Below are 15,303 nucleotides of genomic sequence, written 5' to 3' on the forward strand. Positions count from 1 at the left end.
ATGCCTGCCTTATACCAAGTCAGACCATTGGGTCCATCTCGCTCAATTCTGTCTGCACTGACTGGCAGTGGCTTCTCCAGGAATCAAAGCAGGGATCTCTCCAAGCCATACCTGGAGATTGAACCTGGATCTTCTGATTGGAAGGCAGACGTTCCACCACTGAGCTAGAGCCCTTTCCAGCAGCACAGCATGACCAAACTCTTACTTCAAAGCTTTGCTGCCCTGGCCCCTTTGAGGGGGTCAGAGGAACCTGGCAGGTTGGGAAGTTTGATAAAGCCTTGTAGAAGCTGCCAGATAAGCCAAGGCAGAATTGGGTGGGCTACAGGAACCTAGGCAGAATATGGGCAGCACAGATTTCTCAATTCCCTAGTACTTGTAACCCAACAGGTGGTGGACTCTCCTTCCTTGGAGGTTTTTAAACGGAGGTTGGGTGACCATCTGTTATGGATGCTTTAGCTGAGATTCCTGCATTGCAGGGGTTTGGACTAGATTACCCTTGGGATCCCTTCCAACTCTTAAGATTCTATTGTTTCCCTGTGGTCTTGTGTTTACAGCCGGAAATGGAGCTCACAACATTTTGCACAGAAATGAAGGCAGAGGACCTGCAAGACTCTGCTCAGCTCCCGCGCTGCTGAAAGCCAACACTTAGCAATCAGAAGAAGTTATGCAAATTTCTAAAAAGTCGCTGTATTTTCATATTTTCTCTCTGTTGAACAGTTTATCAGCTTTTGCCCACATAACTTGGATATTTGGGGGTTGGAGGTGGTAAGGAACAGAGGCCTAAAAGGAGGAGCAAATGCAGTATGGATTTAAAAGGAGAGGAATGGCCAAGAAGACTGGCCCAGGAGCCATCAAGGAGCATGGAGGATACCTAAGTTCTCTGATCTTCGGAAGCCCGATCCTCTAGTGCTGAGGCCCACTGGCCACATGAAACGTCTCCTTTTGTTATCTACATGCGTTTGGAAGCTTGCTGCATTGCTGCTTCCTAACATACGTAAAACAGGGCATGTAATCTTCCCAACACCATGGCGTATGCTCCACCACCCAAAAGGCCCACATAGGAAAAACACTGTGCATGGACCAGCCCTAAGTCATGGAGACACACTGCCCAATAGGCATTCTTTTGCCATATAGTGGAATTTGCTTTAAACAAAAATTAATGCATTTGATTTTACATAAAGCTAAGCAAACTCCCCGCCTTGTCTGCAGTCCCACAGACTTCAAGGACCTTCTTCTCCCCAGCCCTTAAAAGGGGGGGGGGGCGACGACTGTGATTATGAATAACTTTGGAGAAACCTTGCTGTGCAGCTGCAAGGCCAGAGGTTTGGACAGAAGTTTGCTAGTTACATTCCGCACCAGTAAACACACCCAAAGCATTAATAAAGCAACGCCACTGAGACTCCCACCTTATCAGAGGGGGAATAGAAAACTAAAAAGAAACAGAGAATGTTCTCTATATTTCCTGCATTTCACAGGAATTTAGGCGGGCAACCTGTACAAAATAAAGCTTGCAGCCGCCCAGCATTCCAGAGCAGGTGAAAAGACCAAGGTCTCGGTGATAAAATTAAATTCCTTGCAGAAGCTTCTGCAGTTTGTAGCAATGGCCGATCCAGGGATAGCCACCGAGTTACAAATCTAACAGGAAGACAGACAGACAGACAGACAGATACACACACACACACACACACACACACACACACACTTTCTCTTTCTCTACACACAGAGCAAAACAAAAGGAGAGAGATAAAATTCTCCACTCTGTAATAAGACAAAGTTGCCTCTAAGCCGTCATTTTCTCAGCAGGAAGCAAAATTAAGTTCATCATCAGGGCGTGAATTAATGGCCTCTCACGCTGCTTGGAAATCTATAAGGGGCTATATGTGGTTTGCAGAGAACCATTTTGCCCAGGATGTGTAATAATCGCTGAAACTGTAGAGTCGCCCTTGTGGTCCCTTTGGATAATGTTACAGTAATGCTGTGCCTCTTAATGTTTTATGAGGGGTGCTGGGCTTAACAGGAAAAGGCGAAGAGGCTGTAAAAGCTTCTTGGCTTACAAAAACAACAGAATATATATATCTCAGGGCTAAAGAGTTGGGCGGGCAAAGCGTGGAGAGGGGAGGAGGAAGGAAAAACCCCAAACGTTGGGAGCGTGCCCAAGTGCTGAAGACTGAATGATGGTGCGCACAGAGCCAGCCCAAGCTAAATCATACTACTCTGTCTGCATTGCAACATGGGTGAGGAAGGGGACGTTTCTCACGGGCTTTCGAAGTGTCCCCATTTATTTTAATGGTTCACGAATCGGTCTCTCTGGGACCTAATAAAATCTCATCATGAGCAACCCTAAAAGCTTTCCCTTTTCCCTCTCCAAGAAATCTGACTAGGATAGCAGCAATGTTCCCAGGAAGGTGTGGCTCGCGCCAGATTCCTGCCCACAGCTCCTGCTGCATTACAGCCGATTCAGGCATCTAAGATAGCGTAACCTGATCAAACCGGTTTGTGTTATTGGACAACTTGGGAGAGCATTAATGGGACATAGAGCTGGAAAACATTTCAACCAATGTTCTCTAAAAAACAAACAAACCCAGAATAACTCCTTGCTGCTCAGAAATTATCTTTCCTCATAAAGCAGAAAAGGAACAGTTTAGCTGGGCAGTCTGAGAAGCAATTTACTATATGTGGTGGAAGAAATGTTAGGGACTAGGAAAGAAGGCTGATCACCAAAGAATTGATGCTTTTGAATGATGGTGCTTGAGGAGGCTCTTGAGAGTCCCATGGACTGCAAGAAGATCAAACATATCCATTCTGAAGGAAATCAGCCCTAAGTGCTCACTGGAAGGGCAGATCCTGAAGCTGAGGCTCCAATACTTTGGCCACCTCATGAGAAGAGAAGACTCCCTGAAAAAGACCCTGATGTTGGGAAAGATGGAGGGCACAAGGAGAAGGGGACGACAGAGGACGAGATGGTTGGACAGTATTCTTGAAGCTACCAACATGAGTTTGACCAAACTGCGGGAGGCAGTGGAAGACAGGAGTGCCTGGCGTGCTCTGGTCCATAGGGTCACGAAGAGTCAGACACGACTAAACAACAACAAAAGACTGAGGAAAGTGTACAAAGGAAACTGCATAAACATCTACTCATTTCACAGGCAGCAAAACTGCAGTTTAAGGTGAGCATCCTACAGTATCATTTGACATAGCCTCTCCTCCCACTGACCTTTAACTGGGCCCTGGGCTCCTGCGAAAGGAGAGGAATGTGTCAAGAAGCCAAACTTTTCTTCTGTTCAGAAGTTGAGCTACCCATGCCATGGAAAGTGGAGAAAGTGAGCAACAGAGGGTGGGATGGGGGACTACCAACTGGGCAGAAAACGTTGGCATTTTCTATCTATTATAAGGAGATGATAGCTACAAAAGGGTTCCATTTTGAATGTCTGCTTCCATTGATCTCTCTCCTAGGAATAGGTCAGCCTGTTCAAAACTCAGTAAGTTTCTGAAGAGGAGATCAATGAAGTGTAATCCTTGTTGTATATAAAAGAGAAATCCACTCCAAATATTAACAGCATCGCCTCTCTAGGATCACTGATGTTCAGGTTGTTTTTTTTTTTCAATATTTGGCTGCTAGATTCTAAGCATGCATGACTCAATTCAGATTTTGGATAAAGAAACAGGTTGCTAACCAACTTACATGCTTCTTTGGCTCTAAAGATCCATGAAGGTAAGACAGACCAGCCTCTGGGACATGAGGTTAGATCCTCTGCAATCAATATGTCCCTAACAAAATAACTCACAGAACAGAGAAATATAACACTTGGCGTCCAGCTAAACTGAAATACAAGCAAACAACTAAAATGTGCTACAGTCAGAGGGCACAAGAAACTAAAAAAGTGTCCCATAACAACACAGGTATGTGCAGAATGAAGCTTTAGGAAACTAAACACAAAGTACTCAAGCAAGCAAACCACACCATATACTGCAGATGTTCCCAAGGCGCCCATCAATTTTGGGAAAGGGATGGGGACAGAAGCAGGAGAAGAAATGCTGTTCTCGATCTCTTCGATTAGGCTCACAAGAGAAAGCTTCTATTAATGGAAACACAGAACAACACAAATTCTGCCCAGTGCTTATTGTTCCAAATCGCCTTGTTTCTCGCCAATGGTTCAAAGGACTGTGAAAGGGGAGAAAAATCATCTGGAGCTAAGATGTTATTTATACAGGGCAGGTATAATGCCCACTGGCAGCACCGTTTCTCATGTGCAAATCTGAAACTGTCAACACTTTGGGGAGGGCGACTATGAAAGTTAAAGTTCAATAACCTGCACAGTTCTGAATGGCACAACATGGAGTACCGACAGCACAAGTTGCTAAACACACGAGATACTTCTGAGACAGAGAGAGGTGAAGACAGCGGACAGTGGCAATTATTTAGGCAGGGAGAAAAAAAGAGAACGGTTTGTTTATTGCACAACTTCAGATGCCTTCAAAGTTAATTCATCTGAAAGTAGGGGGTAATTCCTTCCATTTGATAAATCAGGCCTTTGGCGAAAATGTACCCCACAGTATTTAAGAGAAGAACGGGACTTTAATCAATCAGCAGGACAAGTCTTTTCCCCAGTGAGATGTTTTCCAAGCTGGGAATAACTCAGGTGCATTACAGAGTACTTCACTGGCTACCTCTGGCTTTCTTGGGATACGAAGGAGGAGGAATAGGTATGGTGAAAGGATCAGATTGGGTTGCCCAGTTCTGATCCCTAGCCTGCAAGGTGACAGTCATGCGCCATGCATTTTAAAATAGGGACCAGGGGGTGGGGTGGTGGGAACCTCCAGCAAAACGTCTTTCCAAAGTCCTTCTTAGGATGCTCAGCATATCATGCTGCAGTGTCAGCCCAGATCCTGACTTGTGTGTGAGTCTCTAGCATGGGCGACATTCCAAGATCGGACTGCATTTTGCAGAGCCCCCCCCCCAATGGGGCTGCAGATGATTCTGCAAGCACATGCCTGGCAAGAATGAGGAGAGGGACTTCCCCCAAGAAGTACAGACCGTAGCTGCTAGCTTTCGCAAGGTTACTGAATGGCATCAGGGAAACTAGTTCACCATTTTCTCCTGACACACAGACTGTAAAACTGAACAAAAAATGACAGCAGGGCAATAGCTCCTTTTTCTGTGTCGCAGGAGCTATTAAAAGAATGCTCTTCCCAAAGCACAAGGGAGTGCTCCAGTGAGCCAAGCTGTTCCAGCAGCTATTAGAAGCCGAGGGGGGAACGGTGCATAATCCACGTTTCGCACAGAACCCGGCATTCTCGTCTGAAGAATAACCAAAAGCAATCTGGCGGTGGGGAGGAAGACAGGGATGACAAGGCAGGTGTATCCAAAAATGCCTGCCACAGGTGCAAGTTTAGAAGCTCGTGTTGCATTCCCCCCCCCCCATCTTTCCCTATATCCCCTCTGGCCTGCATGCAACGCAGATGTCAGGACTGCAGGCTCTCACCGATAACTGCACATGACGACCATAAATTAAACAGACCAGCAGCGCACACAAGACACCAAGCTAGAGCCATGTCTCATCAGATGCAAAAAAAAAAGGGGGGGGGGAATCCGAGTGGATAGATAAAATATAACAAAACGCTGCGGCCAATTTGGGCTGCTTAAATGACTGTCTGAAACTGTCAGGGAAAGAGCACAGAAAGAACGTGAATCAAGTCTTTGATATAGAAAATCACAGAGAGATGAGGAAAGAGGGAGAGGGGGTGGAATCTAAGCAATGATGTTCATGTAAGGAGCTGAAAAATATTACAAAATCTTAATCCGCCCAGGGAGACCCTCTGGGGGAGGGGAAGGTATCTTTCAAAAGCAGAAAGAAATTGCCTAATTAGATTTTTTCTTTTTCTTTTTTTTTAAAAAAGTGGGTAATTGCCTTCATGTGCTTTCAAAGGCAGCTTAGCAACCTTTTAACGTACGTATGCACTGTGTGTAATAGCAGAGCCTCTCTGAAAGAGGTTTTATACCTTCCCAAAGAGCGTCTGACAGTAAACCCCCAGCAATACAGATGGGGGCGTAATGGGCACTTGGGTGTCGTTAGTGAAAACACTATTCGAAGTTCGCTGGTCAATACGTGTTCACATAAAAGGGCAGCGTTCTAATATTCATAATCCCCAGGCCCACGGGGCAGGGTTTTAATGAAAGTCTGTACAGTTCTGGGCTCTGCAACATCAAAGGCGGCAATAAAAAACAATAACATGCACGCACACACGCGCGCACACACACACGACAAAACCCCCACACTGCACCTCCTGGCGCACACTTGACAGGCAAGGGGCGCATGGCAAAGGCAGGGTAAGAAAAGGCACAGGGTGGCTGTAGGGATTGCCTCAACACACCAACCCATCAATTAAAGTGGGGCGGGGGGGGGGAGACAGGAGGGGCCCAAAGTCAGGGACAGGCTAAAAACAAACTGCATGCTGCCTGAAGAGAAAAGCCATGTGTTTCCGCGAGAGGCTCGTGCAAGAAATAAGAAACAGATGTGGGCCGGAGGAGGGTGCGCCAGGGACAGCCGAGCAACGCTGCAGCCCCATGCATGCTTTGAATGACAGGATGCATCTGCCCGGGGAGCAGAATAAGCCGCGGTCGAGGGAAGGTGGCAGAGGAACAGAGAGCAACTGCTTGAAAGGCAATCTCATGAGGAACGGAAACACGATGAATAAGCAGCGCCACTCCGGTGGAACAGTGCCGCTCCCAGCATGCCTTGGGAGTTGGGTTCATTGTTGTTTGGTTTCCCTCAGGGCCTATTCTTCTGCATTGTTCCCTCTCGCGTGTAGCTGAGGGAGCTTTTGTACACGTGTGGCTTAAACCGACTTGTTCTGGGGTGGCCAGGGGTACATCCCCGCCCATTCTGACTGGAGAGAGAAAACTGTGAGCCTTCCACTCAGAGTGCCCCAGGTGGCTATCGTTCCTCAGTTGCCTCAAGACTAGACTAACCAACTACAGCTCAACAACATGTGGCCATCTTTGACAACAATCCAGAACTTTTTACTGCGGCAGGAATGGAGCTGGCTGGCCGGGGCCACCAGGAGAACGTTAAACCAATGCTCTGTGATTGGAACCGGTTTCCTATTCTTTCCTGGGCACAATTTGAAGTGCTGGTTGTGAGTGGCAAAACCCTAAACAACCGAGCCCCAGTCCCTCCCTCAAGTTCCTTTGTGATCTTTGAGGTCTACTAAGGATGCCCTTTAATGATACCATCTCTGTGTCAGGTTCAGTCAGCAAGGGCAAGGAGAGACACTCTCGGCAACAGCCCACTGTGAGCTTGGGAACTCCGGCCCACAGTAGACTTGGCAAAGCGGGGCAGGATTTCATGAAATAATCTTATTTCTGCACTCTTACCCACTTGCACCCCCAAACTCTTACCTGCCCTGAGGTTTGGGGATGGGACTCTACATCTGAATGAATGAATGAATGAATGAATGAATGAATGAATGTAGAACATTAGTAAAATAATGCAAAGCCTACAATGGCTAAAGCACTCACTTAAATTTCTCTATCACATATCCAGTTGGCACAAACAACATTCACACATAATGTAAGTGGCATGAGAGAGTGGCTCGATCATATTTGTCAGCGTCACAGATGAAAACAAGAGGCCTCAAACCAGTCCCGGCAGTCGACTGTGTAAACCCCTCCTTAGTAGGTAACAAATGGACGGAAAGCTGACGAGCTAGATTCCAATGCTAACATGCGTATTAGAATGGGGGTGAGGCAAAGGGAGGGTTACACAGCTGCACCCCCAAAGTGAAAGGTGCGATTCGTCTTCCTCCAAGGCTGCAAGCTTGCTTAATTCCAAGAGTGGACAACTCTGCAGCCCTGAGGGCCACATCATAAATATACTATGAACTGGAGGACTACAGCTAATTTGTATACTTCAGCGGCCTGCAATTAACAATTTGCGTGTGAGTTTTACTAGCCAGGAAGATATTGAGCTGCAGCTAGTGAGCAAGCTATGCTCTATAATAGGCTATTCCTATCCTAAATTTGCCACCTTCAGCATGACGTGTTTTATTTAACCCTTTACCTTTTTTTGTTTGTTTGTTTGTTTGTTTGAAGGAAATACAGTGGTACCTCGGGTTAAGTACTTAATTTGTTCCGGAGATCCGTTCTTAACCTGAAACTGTTCTTAACCTGAAGCGCCACTTTAGCTAATGGGGCCTCCCGCTGCCGCCGCACCGCCAGAGCACGATTTCCGTTCTCATCCTGAAGCAAAGTTCTTAACCTGAGGTACTATTTCTGGGTTAGCAGAGTCTGTAACCTGAAGCGTATGTAACCTGAAGCATATGTAACCTGAGGTACCGCTGTAGCAAGAACTGCAATACAATGCACCTGAGGGTTCAAAAGAAAACAAGCAAGCTTTTGGCTTATTTTCAAATGCTGGCAATTTCCATTCCTAAAATTAAAAAGCTGGAATTCTCAGGACTTTTAAGAAAATCCCACAGGACACACACACACACACACAAACCCCTCTTTGGGATGAAAGTGCAACACACTGCCATGTTTTAATGTCAGCCAGCACCTAGCAAAATCAGAGCAGGTGGCAAGTATCGGGCTGAGTCCAAGATTCAATTAGCTGCAGAAGGATCACCTTCCAGTTTCTCGCACACCTCTGAGGTTAACAGAGAAAGAGATGTGAGCGGCAAGAGATCTTCTGCCGTTTAAAGAGGCAGTTTGGGCAGCTTCTTGAGCCGCTGATGCTCTGAAACTACCCAAGATTCTGTAATTGAATTCAGCGTCACCCCCCTCTTCTTCAAAATGGTATGGGTGCGATAGGAAGGGGAAGGAAGGGTATTGCCTTGCAGCTAGGCAAGGTATGTACAAAAGCCTAGACCTGCTGGGGATGGTGAACCCCAGGAGAGAACTTCTTCGCCAAGGCTCTATCAGAAAAGTTCCAGGCTGCACCAGGAACACAGCAAAGGCCTCAAAGGGAACAGAATAAAGCCTTCCCTCTGACTGCCTCCATTCTTTGTCTTCACAATGATTTTTTAAGCCACTTGGGAACAAAACAACAACAAAAACCAGTCAACTCAAGAAGAATAGGTGAAGAGGGTGCCGGTGTGTGTGTGGGGGGAGAACAACACACGGCTTGCTTGAGTTAAGGGGCAGTCGAGGGGCAGCAGACACCTGCTTGCGATGGCCTTGTGAGGTGGGACTGCAGCTGTGCCAAGCCATAATTCCATCAGCAACCTTAGTAAACAAATAATAAATAATGCAAGCCAGTAAACAAAGCTGAAGCATAATCGCAGCCTTTGTCAGGACGAAAACTAGCTCCAAATTTATATCCATGCCACGTTTTTGTTTTTTTTTTAAGGAGGGGGGGGCGAGGAAAGGAAAAAGAAAGGAGGCTCCCATAAATTTACATAAATTTTGAGCATGATGAATGGGCCACTATTGAAACCTTGGGAAATACATCATCAGTAGAGAGGCTTGAAACGGCACAGCTTTGGCTGCTAGTGCCCTTCATACAGGTGGCCTGGACAGTGCTATCTCAAGGCTTCACAGAGAGTCTTTGATAACGGGCGCTTGTGTAGTTCTTAACTTAATTCACCAGGGGGCACCGTAAGCTGTGGCCTCCCCACGTTGCAGATCTCCCCCCAAAAAGGACAATAATATGCTAACAAGCCATCTCAAAACACACACACACACACACACACACACACACACACACACAATCCCAAGAAAACAACTGAGATGACAACCATTCACCCTTTCTTGAAAACCCTTTTTTAAAAATTGTTTACAGGGTACAACCACCCTGCAGAGATGCGGATGAGGTGAAGCAGTAGTATTGAAAAGAATCCATTTGTTTGGCTCTTTTGGAGCTAGGGGTGGAACACAGTGTAAGGCAAAGCCTCTTGTTCCACCAGTAAATGTCCTTCCACTCTTCTCTCCCCACCCCCTCCAGCGCACCCCCTAAATCGGTGCTAGAGATTCTTCCAACTCTAGGGTTGCCATATTTCAAAAAGTGAAACTATGGTAATGTGTTGAGCTTTATTTTATTTTATTTTAATTTTTTGCAAAATCTCCACCCCACCCCACCCCAAGTTTTTTTTAGCTATATTTTAGGAAAATCACTTCCAATATGGGCTGCCATGCACCTGGACGTTTTTTTCAGCAGACGAATCCCGGATATGTCCAGGAAATTCAAGACCTATGGCAGCCCTGCTCAACCCTTTGCAGCAGATTTGATGAGGGTGTGAAGGGGGCAGCGGAGTTCTATTGCTCAAGTGGAAACCCTTGAGATAAGGGCACAACACCACACCCAAACACAGTGGCACGTACCTGAGATTTTCACAGAGTCCTGATCCGACACTTTCTTTATTTCTGCTGCGAGCTTGCCTGGTTCCACCGCTTCTATTTTTCCTGGGATGTCTTCAGTTGCTGATAAGGTGGTATACGTGCTAATGACCAATACTCCCAAGCCAATCCACAATATGATCTGTGAAAGAGATGTTTCAGATCTTTTAATGGCAGGTACAAAGAAAGACAGGGTACAAGGAAGGGTGGTGGTGGAATAAAGACATCTAACAGAAACTAGAAGCCAAATATTAGGCTGGTTATTTCAAAACTAACATCTCTATCTCTCAGCTTTGCAACTCCTGATCACAGGCACCTCTCCCCTCTGTACTCCACCGGTTTCCCTTATCACTCATCTCCCTGCCACAAACTTCTCTTGTAATATTATTCAGAACTTTTCCCTCTTCCACACTTCTTTCATAGATCTCTCTTCCAGCTTCCCTTGCCCTGCTGCCTTCTCAGGTCCCTTGCATTTTCCTTTCCTAAGCCCCTGCTGCTACTTCTTTTAATCCCTTCTGCTTGTCGTTGCCTCCTTCTCAGCGACTCAGCCAATGGAGACCCTTTCTATCTTTTTTTCTGCCCAGCAGTGCTCTCTGTGACATCACAGCAGTTCAACCAACCACAGCAGGGGTTTCAGCAGCACCACTACCACAAACTCCCTTGGAGCACTACAATATAGATTGTGTCTCATTAAAACTGCACTTTACAGTGAACTCACTAACAGTGCAATCTACCAGTGAAAACTATGCATGCATAAGTCCTTCCGTGTAAGTGCTCTTAAGCTACACAAATTTCCAAATACTTCCATATGCCTAATTTCTGGATTGCACCCCAACTCGTTAATCACCAGTGTCAGATATAAGAATCACGACTACCACTTTACAGATGAGGAGTGTACAACTGATATTTTGCAGCCACATTTGTTTCTTGCCACTTCAGATAAACAAATAATACAGAAACTTGGCTGTTGGAAATTCCTTATAAAGGATCACTTGATCAGGTATAAAGCTTCTATAAATCTGGAGATTGTCATCTGATAGGGTTGCCATATTTCAAAAAAGTGAAAATCCGGACACAAAGGTTGAGCTTCTGGGGGCAAAGTTTTTCTTTCTTTCCTTCCTTCCTTCCTTCCTTCCTTCCTTCCTTCCTTCCTTTCTCCCCCCCTTCCCCCCAAAAAAGTTGTTTTGTTTTTTGTGTGCATACTCACCCCCAAAATTAAAGTTTTTAGCTATTTTTTAAGAATGTGAACTTCCAGCTATGTCCAGGACATTCCAGATGTATGGCAGCCCTGTCATCTGAGAAAATATCCTTAGGTGCAGCAAATGAACATGCACAGACCCACAAAAATGTTTGATGAGACTTCAGCACAGTGGGTGTGGGGAAGCTGTGGTGCTCCAGAGGTTGTTCAATTCAAATTCTCATCCTCCCCACCTTTGCCATGCTAGATGGGGCTGAGGGGAAGGGAGAGTCCAACAACATCTGAAATACGCCAGATTTCTCACCCTTCCTTTGGGCCCTGCCTGCATAGGATAAGCCCGCACCCATCTTACAAAGTCTCCACCCTGAACAATGCAGTTTTCTGTGCATCTTGTACATTCCTGTCACAACCGAATTGGGGGGGAAACATCAAACTTGATATTTGAAATTCAGGAGACGAGGGAGGAGAGAGGAAGAACCTGCACAGGTGTCCTAGGCCTAAGGGTGTACAGAAATTGCTAAACAAGGCAAAGAAGAGCAAGATGGAAGCACAGGACTACAGACATGCATGATCCCATTAACTGTGCTCTGAAGAGCTGAAATGTGCTTGGAGCACCTAACCAATTTGCACAGAATCTGATATTAGATGCAAAAACATCCTTGGGGGGGGCGGGAATCTTATTCCACTTTAAAATGATGTCCAGCTATCATTGGAAGGGGATGACTTGAAAACAAGGCAACAACATGAGCTGATGATTCAGGATTAAAACCAAACCAAGATGTACCGTATTTTTCGCTCTATAAGATGCACCAGACCATAAGACAAAAACCATAGTTTTTGGAGGAGGAAAACAAGAAAAAAAATATTCTGAATCTCAGAAGCCACAGCAGCAAGAGGGATTGCTGCGCAGTGAAAGAAGCAATCCCTCTTCCTGTTCTGGCTTCTAGGATAGCTGCGCAGCCTGCATTCGTTCCATAAGATGCACACACATTTCCCCTTACTTTTTAGGAGGGAAAAAGTGAGTCTTATAAAGCAAAAAATACAGTACTTTCCCGATTGTTGGAAGAAGGACTTCTCCGCTCCACGTTCCTTCCATTCTGTATTCTTCCCCACTAAATTAATCTCTATCCTAAGATTTTTTGCGAGTAGATTATGCAAATGCGCGCAATATCGTTTTAATTTTCATGACTGATTGTGGGATTTAGTTGCAAAATTAGAGGGGTCTTGCCTCCTAAGGCAGCAGAATTCTAGACTTTCCTGGTCATTACAGCAGTTTCATTGCTTGTACTGGAATATACCCACACATATTGCACTTTGATTTAAGCTATCCCTTGAAGTTTCAGTAATTTATGGGCTACTGGATAGGGGTGATCAGCTGAGCAGATACACAATAATAACGGATAAACAATATGGGCATCAGGAGCGTTTGCCTCGCTTGAGCAGCAGAGCTGCCAAACTCTAAATGAAAAAGGGTACTGGCAGAGAGAGAGAGACGAGCGGGTGGATTGTTGGCTGACAGTGAAGGAGATTTAATTAAACTCTGATGTATTATTTTTACCTAGTTAATCACTGTAATTGTCACTGCAAGGGCTTTACACGGAACCTGGCCTGCATGTCAACGATGCCACTATTACAGGTGTTGGGAGAACCAAGAAGGCACTGTCAAAAAACCACGCCAGTAATACTGGCCAGAAGGTGGCAAATAAGTCAACAGGGATGCAGAAAAGGGCTGGTTAAGGTATAAGGAAGCCTCAGGTCACGCACTCTCCCTCCTCAAAGGGCTAGCAGATCAAGTGGAATACCTCCAAGTTGGACTAGTCTTCTTTCATACAGTCGTACCTCGGCTCCCAAAAGCCTTGGGAGTCGAACGTTCCACCTCCCGAACGATCGAAAACCGGAAGTGAGTGTTCCAGTTTCCGAATGTTCTTTTGGAGGCCAAACATCTGACGGGGCTTCCGATTGGCTGCGGGAGCTTCCTGCAGCCAATTGGAAGCCGCACTTTGGTTTCCTAACGTTCCATTCGGATTCCGTTCGACTTCCCAGGTACGACTGTATTTTGAAATGAAAGAGATGTTCCCTGTAGAAGGTGCTAGTAAGAAGGCGCCAAAGCTCACTGCGGAGAAGGGGCAGCCATTGAGTCCCTCGCACCACTGCCAACTGGGAGGCAGACACCCTAAAAGGCTTCTCTCAAGTGGTTCGGCCTTCTTGACTAACCAGGAACAGTGGCCCCTGAACTGCACTCTTCTAACAAGGATGTCAAACTTTCATTCACAGAACAGGACTGAATGCTCATACAACCCCAGCCACATTCTGCGTTCAGAGGCAGCAAGATCTTCAAATAGGCAAATCTACCTGTTTGATTTTGACTGCGCAGGGCTGAACTCACCATCCATCAGTTGATAAACTATACACTCAACACCAGTTGGTCTGCAGCTTTAGTACTACGACAGCAGCTCTGTTTAACCTTTGTGAAGCCCCGGTCTAGCTAACGCATGCTAGGAAAAGTGTGTGTACGTGTGTAGTACACGCGTACTACATTTTACAGCCCAGGGATCCTCAGTACAGTCTAATGTTACACTGTCCAGTATTCACAGCCAAGTGTTTCCTGTGCTCTTTTTATTTAGGGGAAAACACCATCTTAAATTAAGGATATATGTAACAAGCAGATAGAATGGATTAAAAATGGGGAAGGTTGCAGAGAATGCAAAGGGTAGAGGAGGAGGAGGAGGGGAGAAGTGGCAAAGTTCTTCACAGAGGATGGGCCAGCAAAAGGCCAGATGTCAATCAGTTATAGGCATTTCACAGAATTAGCTTCAACAACTAGTTTCTCGCAGATTTTATTAGGGAAGAGGTTTTTGCAGGGCATCAAATGGAGAGTTCTGCAAAAAATGTTTAAAAAATTGTGGGAACAGGTGGTCCATGCTCAAGGAGAAAATGAAAGACACTTTTGATACAGGGATTGGCAAGATTTGCCCTTGAGAAACGGAACACTGAGACCCAGACAAGCAGGTCGGGGGGATGAAGGGTTTTGATGGAAGAAGACATCCGTGGAGGAAGAGAACAGAGTAAGGACAAAGACATGGATGAACTGAAAATTTGGTCAGGTATTCAGCCATTCTGGAGAATGAAACTTGGGAGATCAAGAGAGCCAAATGTCAGCCAAAGTGGAAGGTCTCTTGATAACCCATCCTACAGATTTGAGGCAGTGAAGGGGCCAAATCCTTGGCCAGAGTCATGAAGGAAAAGGCAGCAAAATGGTCAACCATTCCCACAGGAGCGTGACTTCATGGAACGGGTGTGCAGGAAAAACCAACATCTTGTCAGGCTGCACATTTCTGTATGTTCTGCCCTTAGCACTGCCCTTGACCACTTCCTGAAAGCTAAGGGATCTGAGGCCTCTGCATTGGGAGCATGAGTGAAAACAGAGTTTGTGTCAGCTCTCAGCAAAGGAACGGCGTAGAGAAAGAACACAGAATTTCTGTGAATGGTTCCTAAAGCAACAAAACACGTTCAAGAATGATGCACTTTCAGACTATTCACTTTCCCTCCTTCTTTTCCTCACTAAATAAGCAGAACGTCTTCATCATTATTGATCAGAACAGGAATATAGGAAGAGCAGGAGGCCAGCTTTTACCATAGGACACAGTGCCCCAAAGAGCCAAAATCATCCAGTACAGTTGGCCTATCAAAGAAAATCCTCACGGTCCATATCAAAATTTGCACTTGTGAGGCTGAAACCTTGTGCAGAGCCAGACAAAAAAAGGCAAATTCC

General features: G+C 45.8%; 1 protein-coding gene across 2 annotated transcripts in view; it reads right to left on the minus strand.

Moving 5' to 3' along the window:
• Nucleotides 1-15,303, minus strand: part of SLC38A10 (solute carrier family 38 member 10) — an 81,718-nt gene that overhangs the window by 15,423 nt on the left and 50,992 nt on the right. For both annotated transcript variants that reach the window (XM_081180856.1, XM_081180855.1), the window contains exon 11: nt 10,319-10,475. In XM_081180856.1, the coding sequence (XP_081036982.1) occupies nt 10,319-10,475 (157 nt within the window). The remainder of the gene's footprint in view (nt 1-10,318; nt 10,476-15,303) is intronic.

This window comes from Podarcis bocagei (assembly GCF_964188305.1).
Source record: "Podarcis bocagei genome assembly, chromosome: 2".
NCBI classification, from domain to species: Eukaryota; Metazoa; Chordata; class Lepidosauria; order Squamata; family Lacertidae; genus Podarcis; species Podarcis bocagei.